Source organism: Hippocampus comes, unplaced genomic scaffold, assembly GCF_001891065.2.
Source record: "Hippocampus comes isolate QL1 unplaced genomic scaffold, H_comes_QL1_v1.1 scaffold22, whole genome shotgun sequence".
NCBI lineage: Eukaryota > Metazoa > Chordata > Actinopteri > Syngnathiformes > Syngnathidae > Hippocampus > Hippocampus comes.
The window spans coordinates 193,610-214,451 of record NW_017806175.1 but is presented as its reverse complement, the minus strand read 5'-3'; the positions used below and the strand labels follow the sequence as shown (position 1 = coordinate 214,451).

The 20,842-nt window shown below is 41.3% G+C and overlaps 1 protein-coding gene across 1 annotated transcript in view; it reads right to left on the bottom strand.

The window, feature by feature from the left end:
- Nucleotides 1-20,842, bottom strand: part of cacna1ea (calcium channel, voltage-dependent, R type, alpha 1E subunit a) — a 96,489-nt gene that overhangs the window by 26,053 nt on the left and 49,594 nt on the right. The window contains exons 9-32 of the mRNA XM_019896459.1: nt 19,805-19,908; nt 19,365-19,480; nt 19,159-19,212; nt 18,716-18,757; nt 15,573-15,665; nt 15,271-15,480; nt 14,112-14,224; nt 13,921-14,033; nt 13,709-13,840; nt 13,469-13,538; nt 13,250-13,367; nt 13,017-13,084; nt 12,669-12,760; nt 7,670-8,539; nt 7,203-7,414; nt 7,005-7,116; nt 6,172-6,301; nt 5,736-5,795; nt 4,312-4,418; nt 4,104-4,115; nt 3,081-3,177; nt 2,779-2,939; nt 1,693-1,830; nt 402-554 (exon numbers count right to left, since the gene is read on the bottom strand). Of these exons, the coding sequence (XP_019752018.1) occupies nt 402-554; nt 1,693-1,830; nt 2,779-2,939; nt 3,081-3,177; nt 4,104-4,115; nt 4,312-4,418; nt 5,736-5,795; nt 6,172-6,301; nt 7,005-7,116; nt 7,203-7,414; nt 7,670-8,539; nt 12,669-12,760; nt 13,017-13,084; nt 13,250-13,367; nt 13,469-13,538; nt 13,709-13,840; nt 13,921-14,033; nt 14,112-14,224; nt 15,271-15,480; nt 15,573-15,665; nt 18,716-18,757; nt 19,159-19,212; nt 19,365-19,480; nt 19,805-19,908 (3,377 nt within the window). The remainder of the gene's footprint in view (nt 1-401; nt 555-1,692; nt 1,831-2,778; nt 2,940-3,080; nt 3,178-4,103; nt 4,116-4,311; nt 4,419-5,735; nt 5,796-6,171; nt 6,302-7,004; nt 7,117-7,202; nt 7,415-7,669; nt 8,540-12,668; nt 12,761-13,016; nt 13,085-13,249; nt 13,368-13,468; nt 13,539-13,708; nt 13,841-13,920; nt 14,034-14,111; nt 14,225-15,270; nt 15,481-15,572; nt 15,666-18,715; nt 18,758-19,158; nt 19,213-19,364; nt 19,481-19,804; nt 19,909-20,842) is intronic.

Sequence of the window (20,842 nt, the reverse complement as noted above, 5' to 3'; positions counted from 1 at the left end):
GTTTTCCTAAAAGAGATCGTGTTCAATGGGAGTCAGCACACACCCGCCACAATAAAGCTCAGAATGTTCAAGTTGGCTGTTGCTGACATTTGTTTTTTTTTTTTTTTGCTTTCTTGCAGGAGCCTGAAGGTTTTGTGCTAACAGTGACCGCTATTTGGAACGGTTCATAACTCCCCCCCACCTTGACGAAAACTCCAGTTCCAGCTGAAGCTCAATAAAAAAAATAAAATACAACAAACAAACATCATTTATGGGTGCACTCGTAAAGGAATATTACCGATACTTCAAATTTGTTCTATTTTCCGACCTTGACGAAAACTCCAGTTCCAGCTGAAGCTCAATAAAAAAAAAAATACAACAAACAAGCATCATTTATGGGTGCACTAGTAAAGGAATATTACCGATACTTTAAATTTGTTCTATTTTCCAAGATGTTGACAAAGAAGAAAGGAAAGACCACAAAGTAGATGACGTAGAAGATGGACATCTCCATCCTGTTGCCGTGGCTCGGGCCCCTGTCCTCCTCAGTCACGTCCACCGAGTGCTGTAGGACCCTGCAGGACCACCATACAGCACTTGTTCCCATCAATGTTAAATTGCAACCTGATCATTTTCTTCTCTGCTCTTGAAAAATGGGCACTGTATTTCCACTACAGTTCTTTATTGTACTGTACGTCTAATGGAATATCCGTATTATCACAGTGGCAATCAAAACTAAACATTACTGTCTTTGTAAAGGATTTATGATGTAGACCTTGAATTGGATCTCATTTGCTTGTTGGTGTATATAATCCCCTGGTGCCTTGGGATGCAAGTTTGATTTGTTTGTGACTGTAATCATACCGCCAACGGTTGTATCTTTCCCTCATGAAATGAATGGGGATGCCATTAATCTCTTCCAGAATCCCCCAAAAGCCAACCCAACCCAATGTGTCTTAAATCAGAAAAATAGCACTATTTAATATTATAAACATAGTAATGATTACAAGAGAATGTAAAGAATTAAATTTTTACGACACTTTTCTTCAATTCAATGGACATTGTGCTGCTTCTTCTAGTGGGCGGGCTTCGGCCATCTGGCCGTAGTATAATCTCGACATCCTCCTCTGTAAGTGTCACTAATATTTGTTGTTCTTCATAGTGGATGAAGTGTAAATGCCTATGAGTATTGTTATATTGTCTGTTGACATGTGTTGCTCCACCACGTATCTGCAAATATCCGTTGCTGAACACCGCAACACTGATGGTATTCATTCGCTGTCAAGTGTGCTTTGCATTGTTTGTTAGCATTAAGCGGAATTATTATTTGCAAATAAGAGCAAAATAATTGGCCAAACGGCAGCGTGTAGCTCCCAAAAATAAATAAATTTAAAACCTCAAGCCGTCGGTCGGGTCATTTGCATTTCAACGTACCTCCGTGTTTAATAATGTAGAATTTGCCAAAATGCCGCGAGTTACTAATATTCTCGTCAAAGTCATTCCTGTTCAAATGTCCCCCTGGCATTTAATTTTTAAATTAAACCATTAAATAGACGTGGTTAATTTACAAGCCTTGTCAGTGAAATATAGTCTCACCTTACAGTTAGATGAATGGCAAAACCTTTCTTAGATGACTTCCATAATCATGTTTTGTTCATCAAAAGGTCTGAAGGTGAAATTGCTCATAAATGGACAGGGAACGGAGACACTCACTGCGGCCAGCCCTCCCCGGTGGACACGGTGAAGAGAGTCAAAAGAGCCCAGACAATGTTGTCGTAGTGGAACTCGTGTCTTTTCCAGTCCCGTTTCTTCACCTCTTTCTTGTCCTTCCCGTAGTCTATATAGTAACCTCTGTACGAGAGGACACAAGACAAAGATTAAGAAGGAAGAAAATTATCCAGCATTTACAATGACAAATCTCAGACAACGTGTGAGGTCATCTGTGATTAAAATCACGCTGATGCGACACAAGCTACTTTTAAATAGCACAGCCACGTTTGCATACGCATATATGCTTATATTTATATAATTTACTCTGTACTGTGTGCGGTCCATTTTTTAAATTTTCTTTTTGTGTGCACGCAAATACTTGTTTTGTTTTTCTACTTTCTCATGTTCAGAATTTTGAAAATTGTCAATTTCTCCATTGCGAGACAAATAAAGTTTTTTTCTGGAATTTGACCACAATCTTGAGGAAACAAATGCCTCTAAAGTTGAACAAGACTTATGTTTTTCACTGCTTTCTCTTACCTTAATATTAACGATTAGATCATGTGAGCAAGCAATTTTATGACTGTAATTTAAAATGAATTATCAAAATATGTCTCAATCTCACAAAAATCCAATTATTTAGTTCTTTATTCAATTATAAATAAATACAATTGCTTATTTTACGTATACAGCACATGTAATTGTGTGGAGGGCTTTGCTTCTGCCCTTTAATTTCAAACCCTGCCCTCCATTTAAAAATGTTCATTTTATTTTGGGGTATTTCTAAATTTCCTCGTGTATTAAGGCTGAAGTAAATCTTCAATTAATTAATTACTGATGATTAATTAAATCAGAAAAAAATACCTGCAGTTAAATTTGCACTTGGGGCAAAGTGCAAATTTTTCTTTCGCATAAATCATTGAAATGATTGATCTGGAAAAATTGTGCTCTTTTTAACTGACATTTTTGGCATGCACGTAGATTTTCATCGGGATATCATATTACTGGCTTACTGCTGCCTTGACGAGGACACGGAGCCACTGGAAATATGCAAAAGAGTAAGAGAGTGAGGCGAGTGAGAGTTATTACTGGCAGTCCTTCTCTGTGTCCTTGGAGCTGTCGTTGCAGTAGAAGAACTTCCCCTTGAAGAGCTGCACGGCGATGACAGCAAAAATGAACATGAAGAGCTTGTACACAATCAGGATGTTGAAGACGTTTTTCAGGGATGTCACCACGCAGTCGAACACTGCCTGCGGGCGGGAGAAAAAAAAAAGTCAGGTTTTTCCACAAAGAGATGACTGCAAACGTGGGAGGTGTCCAATCTGTTCGATTAAAATTAGCTGTTCACCATTGTGATTCATACAAAACGACTCAAAAGCAGAAGCTCCGACCTTGAGTTTAGGAAGTCTCTTGATGGTCTTCAAGGGTCTGAGTACACGTAAGACTCTCAGCGATTTGATGGTTTTAATGTCTCTTCCTTTGTTGTTTCTGTGCAAGTAGACTCAGTGTGAGCATTAGAATGAAGTAGCATGGTAAGCATCACATTTGATATACAGTGGTACATCTACTTACGAATGTCTCTTCAGACGAAATTTTCAAGTTACGAAACGCCTCAACAGGAAAATATTGCCTCTTGCTACGAAAGAAATTTCTCGATACGAAAGGTAAAAATGCAGCCTGGCCTGCTGGTCGCAGCTCCGAGTTTCATGAACACAACATACTTTTGCTGCTCTGCCATTGGCTATTACCTAACATCTTCCTGGCATTCCATTGGCTAAGAGGGACCTCTACCGTATGTGTCTGTGTGTGTAGATTGATAAATAGATAGACGTGTCTATGCAGCGTCCTCGTCATTCGCCCGTCGGGCTATGAGGCGTTCCGATCGTTTTACGTAAATGTGAATCACCCAGAAAAAGTGTTAACCAGTCAGACGATCGCTCATTATGCTGATGTTTGCTTTGGACCTTTTCGAAGGATTGTTAAAAGCCGACAAAAGCAAACATCCTTGGATCATGCAAAAACCACTTCTCAGAGAGAACATGGACTAGAGAGGGCAACAAACAATGAGGACGCAGTTAAAAGTTAAATGACCACCACTTTTATTCTTTATTCTTTGTTTTTTACATTATGCACAACTCTCATCTGTTGTGCAATAATCTAATTGTTTGTTAAATATTTTGATGCATTTTTATGCTTTATAAAACATTTATGTCTGAATTTTGACGGGCTTGGAACGGATTAGGGCATTTACATGGAAAACGCGTCTCTACTTACAAAATTTTCTCGTTACAAAATTTCTTCCAGAACCAATTAATTTCGTAAGTAGAGGCACCACTGTACTTTTTTTCACCTCCATGTTAGCAATGTTTTCAACCCGATATGACATACAGTATTTTCACGTGAAGAGTTATTACCCCATCACATTGCTGCAGGCAGTCCCACAAGGTCACCATCCAGAGACGGGAAAGACAGAGAGGGTCATGCACATAAACGATTAGAGTGGAATACAGAAGATATGCTTGCGCCGCACCCACACAGAGCAATGCACAGTAGAAAAGCCAAAAAGCAGCTTTGACATGAATACGTTTGAACAGCACAGCCTGAATTAAACATGCAACTGACGTGAGGGCGAAGGCCACCAGAGCTCCCACGACCACGATGAAGTCCAGGATGTTCCACAGGTCTCGGAAGTACGAGCCGTCGTGGAGGATCAAACCCTGGTCGATCATCTGAGGACCAACAAGGATGTGACATTCGGAAACCTAATTTAAGGAACGCTTCTCTGAATGAGCACAATAATAGACATCTAAACGACGGTGTCAATCAAACTACATAAGCCATTCTCTGTGTCAATGATCGTCATACAAGGAAATATTATACAATGGTACATTGACTTACAAGAGCCCCAACAAGGAATTTTTGTGCTGCCACTGGAGTGATGTGAAAAAAAATTGACAGTGAGAACATTTATTTTCATCCTTGGAGTGCATTATTAGTGTGTTGCTGCCAAATTTTAGTTGCTACCTCAATTTGGGTGTTCGCATGGCTGACGCTATTGTGTATGAATGACATCCAGCTTCTCATATGCCCGTTAAGACGCAATATCTGTCAGTCAATATGTGTTGTTAGGGTGAAAATTGGCTCCCGTTGCAGTGGAACGCTCTCTCTGTACATCATATCATTTGTTTTATAAAGTAACTCTGTCAAAGTTTTTATTTCCTTGCCATCATTTCATGGCAAGGAAAAGAATGGAGTTTAAGAAATGGGAATTAACGTTCAGGGGAATCATGAATAAATCATGTTTTGCCATTACCTTCACTTAGTATATTATGTTGCTTATGCACATTGACGGCCTAAATCTAAATCTTAATTGACGTGTTGATTCTGTCTTGCCTGTTTCTGTATTTTCAAATTCCGCTCTTGTCAAGTTTAAGGAGGTCAAAGTACCTTTATTTATTTATTTTTAAAATAATCGTCCGATTAGCCTGTTATCGGAATTTTTTTCTGACAAATATCGAAATTTTGTTCTGACAAATATCGAAATTGGCCGAAAAAAATATATTGATTGGGCCCTAAAATTTACATTTTGCAACACAGTGCCATTTTTTTCTTCATTAAAAACATGTCATGAATATTTAGCTTTTTCTGTGTGGCATTTCAAATGATTTCAATGGGAAAGATGCATTTGATGTTCGAATTACAAGCTTGGTCAGGGAACAAATTGAACTCAACTCAACTCAATCCAACTGTATTTATAGAGCACAGCCACCGCTGCATACAAAGTGTTGTACGTGGAGCAACTCGTAAGCTGCTGTCCTGTCAGGCTAACAAGCTAAACCCAAGCTCCACCCTACCATCTGCTTCCTCACTCATTTTTCTTTTTCAATTTGTGATTCAACTCTTTTTAAATATCGGCTGCGACATCTTTCCATATCTTTCTTTTCAAAAAAAGAATTGCCCCAACTGGATTGCGGCAACCATTCCAGTTTGCCTCCTGGCATCTTCTCACTGCAAAGAAATCGCTGTTCATTTGCAAGGTCACTTACCTTAATAATCATTTCAAAGGTGAAGACGCCAGTGAACACGTAGTCAAAATATCGTAGAACCTAAACGAGAGCACAAAGAAACACGTCGATAGAATAAACTGCCATTAAAAAGTAAACTTGTGTCGCTTTATTAGAAGGTGAAGCTCATTTCAAAACTCGAAGGCTCTCAGCTTGTGCTTTGAAATGTAACAATCTCTTCAAAACATAATAATGACATCTGAAAAAAAGAACTTGCCAGACTAATCACAATTTCATTGTCTTCCTCATTAGTTCTCAGTTGCGCCATTTTGCAAAACAACTTTTGGGAATGTAGATCAAGAGTGCTGCACCCCAGGCATTATTAAATTGCTCTTCAGGATAATGATTCATGACAAGGCGTGAAAAACAAAATAAAACAAAAATAAATAAATGAATTTCCCTGTATGGATACACAAACCTTATTCCAGTCTGAGGTGGTGGCAACAGGGTCCTCAGCAGCAAGTGCGATGCTACTTGCGGCAATAACCAGCAGGATGGACATTTCAAAGTACCTGAGGTTCACCACGTAGTGACACGCTCGTCGCACCCTGAGGACAAGCACCAAACAGCAAAGAGAATGAAGCCACAGCAAGACTGATTCGGGGGTCTCGGAAAAAAAAAATGGATCTGACTGAAACTACATTGTGAGAAATATGCTTTTTGGCCCGCTAAGCTAATAAAGCTTTTATGATTTTATATCACAATTTGCGGCCAATGGGGGTCCATCATTCCCACATTGCACCACTGCTGTTCGAACTTGAAATGAAAAGCTGTAGATGAGCGATTCTCAGCCATCATGTTGCGGCGCAATAGCTTATTTGTGAGAGATCAAAATCAAATGATCCAATTCAACTTAATCGGGACGAATAAATTCAATGGTTGTATGTTCATGAAAAAATGATTTCTTCTTTTTATATAATGCTGCATGGTTAAAGGGCAAGTCAAGTCATAAATGTTCTTGACAAAATGAGTTGTTTGAGCCCCAACTAGTCTAAACACAGCATTCTTATGAATGCTTCTGAAATATGAATTAAGGTAAAAAAAAAAAAATAAATAAAAGCCCTGAGCAACTATGATGTCATTTTCAGTCGACAGCAAGTGGCAAAATGGCCGCCCCCTTGGATGCATAAAAACGGATGGATTTTGCGCCTTCAATCAAATTCCACAAATGAAATATGAATCAGAACGCAAATTATTCGGGACAATTTTAGTGGGGCAATCACATATGGGAAGTTGACCACGAGAGCTTACGGATTGTCCGGTTTGAAGATGAACATGCTGTCAGGCGTCACATTGTTGACTGCTTTGATGTCTTCAACTTCCTCCTTCTCAGATTTGGAGATTTCAGGGTCCTTGCTATTCACTACAGAGGCAAAAAGAAGGGAAGGATGTGCGTGATGATGGTCGAGGCAGTCAAACCTGAAATAGTTTGGAACATCGACCAGTTACCAGTGATAGTAGACAACTCCATCGATGCCTCCATGTCGGGCATTTCCACGATCACGCTGGAGCTGAGTTGAGATTTATCCAAGTCTTCTTGGTTGCTCTCTTCTAAAGCAAGTGGACACGTTTCTTCTTCCTGAGGGAGCTCTGCCGGCTTTTGAACACCCGCATGGCTGTCTGGGTGCACAGTGTCCACTCGCTCATTTTGCTCACCATGCCTGAAGACATACCCCGCAAGAGTCTCAAATTGTCAATTCCACACTTTGAAAAAAAATCAAGATTGGCATTTACTGGAAACTTCCTTACCGCAGTAATAGACGTTACAATATATATATATTTTTAACTCAGGTTATACATGCTCCCAACTTTGTTCCTTTTGTGATAATCAAGTAATCAACTAATTGATCTTGAGGAAAAGCACAACAGAAAATAGTTGAATAGATTGAATACTTTACCGGACGATTTGTTCTCACCTGTTTTCCTCAGGATTGGGTTCCTCTCTCTTTTCACTCTCCGCCACTTTCTCCTCTACTGTTGTTGGAACCCTGTTTCCCTCCATGCTCCTCTCCCGGCTAACCGAGCGACTCGCCGACTGGTTTCCTTTCCGAGGAGATGATCCCTGACTCCTAGCCCCGTTCTGACGACTACGCAATGCTTTCCTGCCCCTGATCCCGCTGGCATCACCGTCGTCCGGCGGTCTGAACTTCTTTACAGCCCTGTGTTGACGATCACCATTCAATCTGGGGCTCTTTCGCTCGCCGATCGCATTGTGAATGTCGTCAACGTCAAGGCTGGGTTCTGGTATGGACTCAGGGGGATTCTCGGGGATGAGACTCAAAGGGTCCAATATCTCTGCGGGTGGCGCTGACATGGGGGGTTCGGGAATGACACCGGAGAGAACAGCTTCAAAAGATATCTCCGTGGAGGTCTGATTCTTGGTTGGTGATGTCAAGTGGTCTACAAGGGGGTCCGCCTGGCATCTCGCACCCTCTGGTGGAGTGCTCGGCATAGCCTTGCGGTGCAGGGACTGCGGACGACCCGGTTGAGACTGGGCCGATGCAGCGGCTCCGTCCTTCTCCTCGTTGGGACCGCTGAACAAAATCTCCCGGCTGGACATCTGCCGGTGTCTCCGCAGCTGGCTGGTCCTCTGCTCCCACACGGACATGGTCATCCTCTTTCTCCTCTCTCGCCTGGACATGAAAGAGTTAGACGGGTTGAGTTGCGGGAGAGGGCGGACCTCCTTGAGGCTGCCCTTTGCCTCCTCCAGGGAACGGGAGTAGGTGGGACGGCTGCGGTGGATGGCTCTTTTTCTGTACAGGTAGGGACGCCTCCTACGGCTTCCTCTGTGGACACAAGGAGAAGACATATACATTTATCGCATTGAGAAGCAGATTTTAGAAAAAGTGAAATTCAAAATGGCTAATTGAAGATGTTTTGATTATATTCATTATGAAGTCACACAAGCAATGGAGTCATCATTTTTTTTTCCATGTTTTTTTTTTCAGAGCAGTTTTAGGTTGTTAGAGAAGAAGAAGGGGCGAAGAGGTGCATCTAAATGAATTAGAATACAGTAGAAAAGTTCATTCACTTCAGCAGTTCAATTCCAGAAGTGAAAATCAGAACTCAGAAAGCCAATTCTTATCTAATTTCTATTTTAACTCATTCACTGTCAGCCCCATGGTAAAACAACGGATCTTTTGACTACTTTCGCCATCAAAGGCAGTGAATGAGTTTGAAAAATGATTTCATTGTTTCCTATGTCATAGGGTGGACCCACGTTATTTGCGGAGGATAGAGACCAGGCCAGTATGACTACATCGACATTTTTTTAAACCATGAAAAAAAAAAATATTGAAAAAGTTGAAATAGCTCGGTCTGTGTCAAATTCCGAATAACCAGGCGTCCATTATTTTCGAATATGTATATTGCAGGGTGCTATGGAAGTGCAGTTATATGTTCAATTAAAAGATACGTTGGAATGTTTTTTTTTTGTTTTTTTGTTTTTTTTTTTTACAGGTTTTATATTAGAAGTGGTTAACTTCTGTTTCAACTCGTGTGACAATTATGGGAAAAAGAAAGAAAAGTTTCTATCACGCAAATCATCTTTGCATATCTCTTTTGTCATGAAGGACTTAGCATTTATTATTTTAATTTTTTATTCGCTTGAAGGCCAGTTAAACGATTAACACGGTTTATTTACATTATATCCTACGGGTACATTTGTTGAGCAGCATTTCGGAATATGTTTGACTTCAAGACTTTCCGCTGAATTTTATTCACATGAAAAACGATGAAAACTGACGTGCAAAGCGGATGCTGTAATCAAATGCCTAAATAGTAACAACAAGCCATTTCATTTCAAAACGAGACCATTGATTTATTGGATCGGTGATGATGTTTTTTTGTGGGAATTGCTGTGTGTGCTTTCAACAGAAAGAGTGAAATGCAGAAAGGGAGTCTGAGGCACGAATATAACAAAATATGTGATCTGGAGCATGAAGAGAATGAGGCTGGTGTGTCGAAGTCAGTGAAAAAGGTCGAGCGAGTGTGAGTGAGACATTCACAGAGGTGAACGGTAAGTGAGCAGTACTGTGTTACTTACTGGAGCGTGGACTCTTGTGCGGTCCGTGTTATCAATGAGCGATTGGTTGAAAACAAGACATTAGTGCTTTGGGTGAGCAGAGACAAAACAGGCTGGGAGACACACAGCAAAAGATGCTCATTCTCCGAAAAAATAAAACGGTGTTATTTGGTCGAAAAATTTGGAAATCAATAGCATTTTCAGAGCGCATAAACCAAACTGCACAATATTATTTCTTTAATTATGCGTGACTATTGAGACATGCTCTCACCATGCTGAATTTGGCGAATATAATTTTCACTGTCGACGACCACAATGCAATGGGAATTTGCCAGAACAGGTTGCTTGCTACATGTGATCACAAAATCAGGTCTTTTTCTTTGGTGAAGCAGCATGCGGCTCATTAGCAATGGTAAAAACAAAAAAGAAAAAAAAAGAACGTTTGTGATCATGAGGTGGCATTGTTCAGTCCAATTATGTCAGCAGTCGCTTTGTTGATCAGAAGTCTTCTCAGTTTTATTTAGAGTAATGTGGAAAATATTGCCATCGCACATATTAAAAAACGCAATGTTGACACCTGTCTGATTGAGCATTATTATCTTTTTTTTTTTTGGTAAAGGCAGAAAACCTTTAATTGAGCTCTTTCATTCGATCACATGAGAATGTAGCCATTGTTGTGGGTGGTAGAAATATATAATGTTGGTTGATACAACACGCCATATCAAGGGGTGTATGTGTGTGTCAATTGTTCTCATAAAAATAAAAATAAAAAAAATAAAAAAAGATTTTTTTTGGGGGGTGGCGGTGTCTGTAAAGGATAAATGGCAATCCTGCCTTGAGGTGAAAATCAAAATCATGAATGTGCAGTTGGAATAGTGCCAGTGCTTGCTTCTCATCATTCACATTTGACGAATGTGTTTCCTCTGACGCTAACCTTTAATATCCAAAGAGAAATCCAACTGGCTCAACAATTCAAAATATAAACTCGTCATACTTTGGTGTGTGTCTCCACTGGAGCCAAGCGACACATTGACACAAACAAGATGACTGTCCTATCTGATCAATTAGAAAACATTCATAAACATTGAGAGCGTAACAATGAATCGAGGGCATCTCGGAATTTCACAATTAACATCATGTGCACACAAAAACATGGACAATACAACAACAATAACAACAGAAAGATGGGTACAGCAAACACAGCAAGGTGTATTATGTTTCCAAAGTTTTGACACAAGTATCTGGATGCAGCTATGATCATGACCACCACCTCCAAGCATTGACGCGTCCTCAGGTCATGCTTGGCCAACTTAATGCGTGAATTCAGGTCGAAGCACAATATTCCGAGGAGGGTGCACGACGGAGGAGCAATTCAAAGTCTGACAACGGCTCAGCAAGGGTGCTGCAATTTATGATTTTCTTCCCCTATTATCATGCCAACCAAACACATGCAGAGAATTAATCTCCAGCCTCCATCCGACATGCCGCGAACGTCTTAGTTTTATCTCCTGCCGCCATGCAAGTTTCTTCAAGGTCAGTAGTGCACCGGCTATTGAAATGAGATAAAGTTCAGAGCGTCCTTCGGGCATACAGATGCTGGTGTATTGCTGTCTTCTTCTCTTACGGTGGTGACGACCATCCGTCACGCTTGCTCAGCTCAAACGAATGCGCATTTCTTCTTTTTCAGCCTGCGCCGTCTCATTTGAGTGAAAATATCAGTGATAGGGGAAAAAAGAAAAATTCTTTCGCATGCCCATAATAACAAACGTGTTTCTCGTGCATATCGAGTAAAAAGCAGGCTACAATCCTGTCATGCACATGCATGCGCATCCACCACCGCACACAACGTGCCATCTGGAAACCTGACCACGAAGGAAACATGGTTAAGTATTTCCCCAAATACGATACAAGACTTCACACAGTGTATCAATGTAAATATTCTTCACACCGCTGTTCAAAAGCAAGATTTTTGTCATCTCAACAAATCAGCACAGGATGAATCATTTCAAAACGTGAATGTAGCCTAACCTGGACAACTCACTGAATTCTGCGTTTTTCATTACTAGCGGGGAAGTAAAAAAAAAAAAAAAAAGCAACTGGACTAAAAAAATGGCAAGCCTGATTTGAAGTGTACGCACCCTGATCCAGAGCAGTGGACGTATGAATGATGCAGCGCTCATGTCCAGTAAACATACTGTTATTCGTCTGTCTATCAGCATACGGAATGAGTATATTTACTATTCATTCACCCTTGATGGGCGCCGAGGATATTTCACAATGCCAACGCCTGAGCCAGCTGAAATTTTGACAAGAGCGGATCGGGATGAGACATCGTTTGACCATTGACCGCGTTCTACCACTCTCACCATCAGTAACAGACCATGGCCAACGATTTGTGTCGTAAGCTTCTTCAAACAGTGTCACCGCAAAGGGAACATATCAAAATCAAACAGGATCTGGTGGAATTGTAGATAACGGGGCAAGGCAGTGCAGAATTTTCCACACGCAAAATTAAGCCTGCCACACACTTTTATTCACCCTGCATGACCTAATCGTCATCTCTAACAACAATATTGCTGACTAAAAACCCTACTGGACACATCAAGCGCAATTGTCTCCATGACAACACGATAAAACTATTGTGTAATGAATATCCACTCAGGCAAGGACGAAGAGTGAGATTACATGCCAGCAAGTCTGTACGAAATCCTTGGGTCTTTTACCCTCCCTCCATAACGACTTCATCATACGAGTTAATCATGTGGGTTACGTTCTACAGTATGTGGACACTCACTGCAGTGGGGGAGGCAATAGTGAAGAAGATGGGGAGAGAGAGAGAGAGAGAGAGACAGAGGGAGGCGATGTGGAGGTCAGGCGGATGGAGGACTTACTCTGAAGACATGAAGGAGGAGAGTGGGCCAACCTCCTTCGCCTTCTGGAGCGCATGCTTGTGGTTGAAAGCAGCCTCGGCTTCCTCCTCGTCCTAAGAGCGAATACAGAGTCGACTGTGATTTGTCTTTTTTGGCTAATGGTTCGCAAATCCGAGCGACGGCTGGAGAAAATGAGAACCTGCACCATCTAATGACATCCGCCTCAAGAGTATTAGTTGGGAGATGAATAGCTTTCTGACAAAAGTCTGAGTAATATTATCTTCGGAATGGTCTTTTTTTTTTATATCCAGTTCTTGCAGTGGATCTCATTAGATTGCGCATGTTCAATTAATATTTGTTGGGCTCTACTTTAGTGAGCTCTTGTGCATTAGCCAGGTTGTCCACAGCAATCGCCAAGAAGACATTCAGCAGAGTGTCTGGTCAAACTTGAGTGAAGGAAAACACAATTTCTGTTATTTCAACAACAACAGCACCAGCGCAAACATTGGTGGAGACTCCACAAACTATCCCGTAGCTTCAATTATCAAACACTGTTGGAAAGCTGAAACCTCAACAAGGCGGAGGCGAAAGAAAGAGGATACAGTTCCCAAACAAGGTCAGAACGATGAAGTATATCGAAGACCACATGCCAGACTTGACTCCCCCTTGAGAGCGAATACCGTTGTACATCACCTCATTCCAGTCCTCGCCAGTCAGGATCTGACAAACAAGAACAAACGCACAAAAGAGTAGAGTTTATTGACGTGGTTTTCCCCCATTTATGGGTCTTAATAACATTAGCGTGACATTGACGAGCAGACCTGGAAGACTGTCATGATGGCTGCCGGGAAAGTATCAAAGTTGGTGGGAGTGTAGTCCTCAAAGATGAACCTTTGGGGGCCCAGAAAATTTAGAGAATTTAAAGAATAGATTGGAGACTTTATTGACAGCTTGAGAATAACTGTGGAGGCTGTAAAACTGAAGATGAATTACCCCCTGCAGAAGTAAATCTTTACCCAAGCACATTTTCTTGGATGTAAAGACGGACTCCTCGGTGTTACCTGCCACCGAAGAGTTGCATGCCCAGGAGAGCAAAGACGACAATGAAGAGGAAAAGGAGGAAGATGAGGGAGATGATGGACTTCATGGAATTCATCAGCGACACTACCAGGTTCCTCAGAGACGCCCAGTACCTTCACAGGAAATCAAACATTTACGTCAAATAGGAACCGATTGGGTTCTTCTGTCAATAGGCAAGTAAAGATGTACTGACTTGGTGATTTTGAAGATCCTTAGCAGACGAAGAGCACGCAGTACGCTGATGCCAAAGGAAGTGCCCGGCCTGAACACACCCCAAAGCACTTCAAAGATGCTGCCAACAATCACCTGTGGACGTCCAAAGACGGGAAATTAAGATTTTGTACAAGAAGAATAGGGATTGAGGAAAGGAGATGCAACACTGACGCTGCAGTCGAAGCAGTTAAATGAGGAGTGGAAGTACAGGCGGGGGCCCAAGCTGTACATCTTCAGGAACATCTCAGTCAGGAACAGAGCAAGGAACAAGAACTCTGCATAGTCTGGAATAGCAACAGACACTCTCATATTAGCAGAACTAAATTGTGCAGTGACTTTGAAGCAGATTTATGTCGTTATATCTCCTTCTAGCATTTCTTTTGGCTGCACTGCTTTCAACTGTATATGTGGAAGTTCATTTTGTTGTTGTTGTATCAGATTGCAGTATCTTTGTGCTTGCAAATCTAATCTGGTTTGGGTCTCCAGAATCAGTCGTGCTGGCTGATGCGACTGAAACTATGTTAGCAAAGGGACTGTTTCTTGATCCAACTCCATTTAAAATTGATGCTCACAGAGCCAGCGAGCTGGCCCACATTAACGTCAACATAGTTCCATCCGCTGATCGGTTGGTCAGAGCAAAACCTGTCAGGGCCTAGTTCAACTCTTAAAACACACCTGTAGTGATCTGTCTTTTTACTTTGTTACAGCTGCAGCTGTTGTGAAAGCGCAATATAAATCAGGATGTATTGTATTGTATTGTATTGCATCTATGAACATTAACACACTTTTAACACTCAGCTTGTCTAGTGAGTACAGACCGAAGCCTGCCATGAAAAGCGCCACAAATTTGTGACCAACTGTGAGCACCTCTGTCAAGGTGCCTAAAGGTGCCACAAGATGGCAGCAAAGCACTATATGAAGCTACTCAATGCACTTCATCATAGTTCCTTGGCACCAAAGCAATACTTTTAGATTAGACACGGCTTTGACTTTGACACATGAAAGCGAAAAAGTGAATTTTTAATCAAACGATGGAGGATAGGTTCCTTTGTGAGCGGAAATGTGCGGAAAAACTGTATGACGCATTTTAGATATATATTTTAAAAAGTATAATGTTATTACATGAATATTGAATATGAACTATTCCAGATGTAGTTGGCACTGTTGTATGCTGTTATACTGCATTTTTGTATCGTATTGATATTCTTAATGACTGGAACGTGATAGTGGCGGTATTAAAAAATAGCTTGACGATGGCCACGAAAGAAGATTCAGATTCTGAGAAAGTCAGGTAGCCCCTGCTTCAACACAATCAGAAAGTGTGACTCACACAGAAAATTGGACAGCCAGAGCGGCTGGTTGTGGTGAACGATAGCCACACATAGCGTGTTGAGAGCCACCAGGCTCAGCACCGTCCAGTAGAAGGTGTGCGTCTTCACCACGCGGCGGATGGAGATGCGCAGGAGGCGTTCCTTGCGGCGGAAATACACCGCTGGTCCTCGCCTGCCGCTCCTGAAGCTTTCTCTGGACATGGGGATGCCTTGAGGGGAGGCAGAAAAGAGTGGCGATGTCCTGCTGCCCAGTTTGAGATGAGGATGCTCACCTGACAAAATTGGCAAGACTTCTACTCACCCACAGAGGAAATATCCCCGTATTGCTCCTCCGCTGGACCCCGATGGGGCGACTCCATGCCTCTCTTTTTTATAGTGGTGGCTCTCTTCAGCACTTCACATGGAGCAGCATCAACATAACCAACAGATCAGTAAAACACTTTCATCACGAATCAGAATTTTCATGTTTAGCCTTTTCATGTTGTTGCAAATCAACAAACATGACAGAATCTACAGCCCGACCATGCTAAATCAAATCGTAACTCCACTTATAAGAACTGAGTCGAATCGTTACGTTTTAAAATCGTCACATCCTTGAACCGTATCGGACGCCGTATACGGCCAAACGTATTGAATCGTCTTCTGTAGCGAGATGCACACCGCTAGGCAACACCGCTCCTAATTTCACATATCCATATCACCTGGGAATGTATGAACAGTCTTCAAGCGAATATTGTCTTCATTTGGAAAATGTGCGTTGATGTACGTTAACAGCAAACCTTCATTGTAATTGTGCATGTCGATTAGTGTGTCAACAGCAACGCGCCATTGTCCTCAAGCCTGGCTAACAAGAAACAACCAGTTGTGGCTCCGCAATTGGGGCACTGCCCCACAAGAGGCAGCAGATGGCGCCATTGCCCCGGCATTTTAATTAACATTTAATACAGACGAGTGATGCAGCTGTATAATTCTGTTCTGTTCAATTGTTAACGCCAAGAGATATACTTGTCACATAATCATAAAAGTGCATTGAGTGCTTTAGTATTTCTGACTTGGCGCCTTTCTATGTAGTTTGCTATTAAACAGCCTCGTAAGCATTAACAACTACGACACTATCTAATATCCAGATAAGTCGGTTCTGATTGAACTCCTATTAACCAGTAACAAGCGGGTGCACAAAAGAAGAATGTGACCAGGACTCCACCTCCTCTTAGTGGTCTATTTCCTGATACTTTTTTTTTTTTTTTGCATGTAATATCTTCCTCTCCATGAGTGTTCAAAAGGTTAGCATGACCAACATTTTGTAGGATTTGGCATTTCTATTTATGTAAAAATAAAGGAAGAAAATCCATAAAGTTACTTTATGGTCATGTCATTAGTTAAAGCGATTAATGAGAGCAATGGCAATAAAATTCAATTTCAATGAATTAACTAATGAAAAATCACACTACGGACCAGAACTTTTAGGACAATAAAACTCAAGTTGAAATTGATGAGAACAAATTCCGAGATCTCTTTTCGTATAGTTCAATGACATCATCACTCGTACAGAAAAAAACCCTCGGTAAAAACCTTCATGCAAAACAAGGCACGTAAACGCGTTATCAGAGGATGCAACCCAACTCCAAACAAAATAAGACAACTGACATTAAGGAACGCTTTTACGCGTGACACGCTAATGCCAGTATCGTTTTGGCTGAAGGGGAAAAGTTCATTGAAGCTCATTTACATGACAGTTGAAGGAGACCAAAACAACAATCCTCTGATGGTCACTTAATGATCCAAACAGCTGAATGCCATTTGCTGATCTCTCTCATCGCAAACCATGCGCCGAGGCAGCTTGGCAGGCCATGCAAATCCATGTATGACTCATTCTTTCCATTGATGATTGGCCATTGGGAAATGAAAAATGAAAATGCGACTCATTATTTTAGTTGTTTTTAAAACGAACACAAAAATGCATCAAAAAAAAGCTTGATTTTTCACATTTAACGTCAGATCGAAAATGTGACAGAAAGATGAAAGATGATCGTGAACGGCTTTGGGGCGCTGCACATCCTGAACTGCAGAAGGCGCTTTTCATTTGCTAACTGAATGTCTTCTTTATACTGTATACACATATTTGTAATTGACATGTTTATCCTGGATTACATGTTCGTGTTTTTACATCTATAAATGTTCATATTGTATTATACAGCATAGTTGGCGGCCATTTTATTGAAAACGGTGACAACAAACTACCGCGATAACGTACAGATTCTTTTTGTCCCTCGAGGTACGTTGTCACGAGGTTCGACTGTACAAGTATCTTTACTAAGGGTTGGACAAAGTAATCCACGAGTTCACTTAACTACTTTGCATCAACATTAAGGGCAAGGAATCGACTAATCACCAACCAGATGTTCTTGTCTTTTGACCTGCCAGACTTTAGCACTCAGAGGAGAAGGGAAATGTTTGGCCAACAGGATGGCACAGTCGTCATAAGTACGCGCAGGTCTGAGAGTCTGAAAAACGCGCTGCTTGTGGATGAGCGAGGCGGTTAGCCTCGCGTCACAAACTTCAACTCATCCGTTTAGGGCTCGTCTTCCAACCAATGGGAGCACAGGACCATTGGAGAACACCGTATGGTACTGAAAAAAATGAATGCATTTGACGACATTGACGAACTGACTTTACCTTTACTTTTTTCAAATTTGGGTTGAGTAAAAGAAGGAAAAAAAATCCTTAATTGTGCAAGATCTTATCTTGATTGATACTCGGTGACCAAATTTCCGGGTCACATAAACCCAACCAATTACATTTTGAAACGGAACTTCGTCTTGGGAGCTGTTTTTCAACTCAAATAATTCAACAAAATAATGAGTCAGTCTTTTTCATTTTTCGATTGTCATTTTTTTGATTGAAAAATGGAAAGAACGAGTGATACACAAATCCGTGCACTTGTTTGAAGATGCATTCTCATTCAGTTTCAGGGAGCGTCGACGTGCATGCCCGAGTGCGAGAGATGAGTGGTTTGACCTTTTCGAAGTTGGATGTGTTTATCATTAGATTTCATCCTTTCTTACCTATCCTCCTCCCTCTATTGCTGAATATACTGCTCAATATTAGCTTAGGGGCTTTTTCATAGGTCTCTAATCAAACACACACACACACACACACACACACACACACACACTGTTTGCTAAAGGTGTGAAACACACTCGCCATGCAAAAGCACTTGCATTTCGCTTATTTTTTCCAGACTGGTGGTCGTCAAGGCAACAGCAGAGCACCACCTATCTTTTCAATCAGAGCTACGAGAGCAATTGCATTCGTTCTCATCATAACAGCTGGTCCCGCGGTCTAACGACGCTCCAAAAGTTCATCCCACGAGTGCGTGCGCATGTGTCAAATGGCGTGGTGTAGTTGAAGAGGCAGCAAGCAGATGAGAGGAGGGTTGCTCACCATAAGCGCCGCCTGCGCTCCACTCAGGGAGCCTCCTGAGAGCTGCCAATCAATCAACATTTCATAAAAAGTCTTGCTGCTTCAATCAGGGGGAAAGGTCACAGTCATGAGAGTATAGGCACCCGGCTTCCCACTGGCTAGCGTGCCACGATGAGCGCAAACATTGTGCCGTTGGTGGACTCCTCATGACACGTGACTGCCTTAAACAACGGCCACTCAGCATTATTGGAAAATTACACTCTTCATTTTCCAATGCAACATGGATTCTACATGTAATACAGAGCGGAATGGCCAAGTAGGAGTGGCTGATGGATGGTCATTTTTCATTTGCCGAAAAGGCTGTTCTAATTGAGACCAATAAATATGTTTGAGTCATAAGTGGTGCAAATCTATGTGAGATCAGAAAGACTGAAAGAAAAAAAAGCGCAAAAATGCTGACTTACCATCAAGGGCAGAGGGTCCAGGATTTTTATTTTCCTCTGCAAGCATTACCTCCTCTAGAAAAGAAGAACCACAAATAAACAGCAGATAAAATCTTATATGCTCATTTTGAATCTTGAATTTGGAATGTGTTGGTTTGTCTCGGCTGCGGTCATCAACCCCGTTCAACTTTTTTATTATTGTGATGTGGAAGTGAAAGCAACGCCACCTGCTCTGTCGATCCAGGCCCGGTAACCATTGAGCTCTCGCTCAATCTGCTGCTGACGTCTCAATTTCATGAAGGCCCTGCGGTTCTCCACCCTCTCCCTCTCTTTAGCAAACTCACTGCAAGATCAAAGCCGAAACTGAATTGTTACTTTTGTTCAAGGAGAAGATACTTTTCACAACCGACAATGCCGCTAACTATTCTTGCGGTTTTTCACGTTTACTTCTGTATGTGGGGTGTAGCATCGATTCATGCACCGTTCACATCCACATGTATAGTTTTTATTATTCATGTACAGTTGGCATATACATTAGTGCTGCTCATTCTGCTCAGTCCCATTGCCTGGGGGTGTAAATATGCACATGATGTTATTATATTACATACCACTTGATATTTGTATATAAATATGTACCAGGACAAATTAAAGCAAGAAGTGTGCGTACCCAGAGAGGACTCCCAGCACCAAGTTCAAGACAAAGAAGGAACCGATGATGATGAGAGGGATGAAGTAGAGCCAGTTCCAACTGGGACCCAAGGCATCGTCGGCCTAAGGCGGGAGAACAAATCAGAGCAAAAAAATGAGTTCCAACTGGGACCCAAGGCATCGTCGGCCTAAGACGGGAGAACAAATCAGAGCACAAAATAGGGTTTAGGTTCAGACGGGTGCTGACGCTTCGAGATTTTGTCTTTTATTTGTGTATTTTTGATGTTGCTCGTTTTAAGCAGGTCTACTACATTTTCAAGACATCACACAACGAAGACAATAATGCAAAGGTTTTTATTGCTGAAGAAACTGTCTTTATTACCACTTCTACTTTTTTTAACAACTTTTTTTGTTGTTAATGTTCTGTTAAAAAGTATGAAACAATTTTTCTTATTCAAACTGCACCCCTCCCGTAAATGTACTAAATTTGAATATAGAGTTGTGCTGATATTTCAAACCGTGGTGAAATTTGTGAAATATTGGTCATTTGGGGGAAAATATGTCGGCTGATGCAATGGCAAACAGATCATTCCTTTCTGTATTGCTATTTTGCATTATGACTGCGCTATTCTGAAATGCCTTGAAGTTTAATTGAAATCTAACTAAACAGTGAATGTGTTTCGCCAGATTAATCAAATTTATGATTACAACTAGGGCCTGACTGATTTGGATTTTTAGACTGACCCTAATTCGAGGAAGAATTAAATTCTGATCAACGATTAATCGGAAGATTATTTTAAGTTACATAAATGAATCAAATAACTTATTTTTGGCCGATGATTTACAGGCAGAACATTTGACTGTTTTACAAAGTACTCTTCTTTGTCCTTCAGTATTTGTTGAAGTTACAACACCGAGAATACTCGGAAAAAAATCGTATGCTTTATTTATTTATTTTTGCTTATTTTTATATCCATCTATCCATTTTCCAATCCGCCTTGTCCTCACACACACACACACACACACACACACACACACACACACACACACACACACA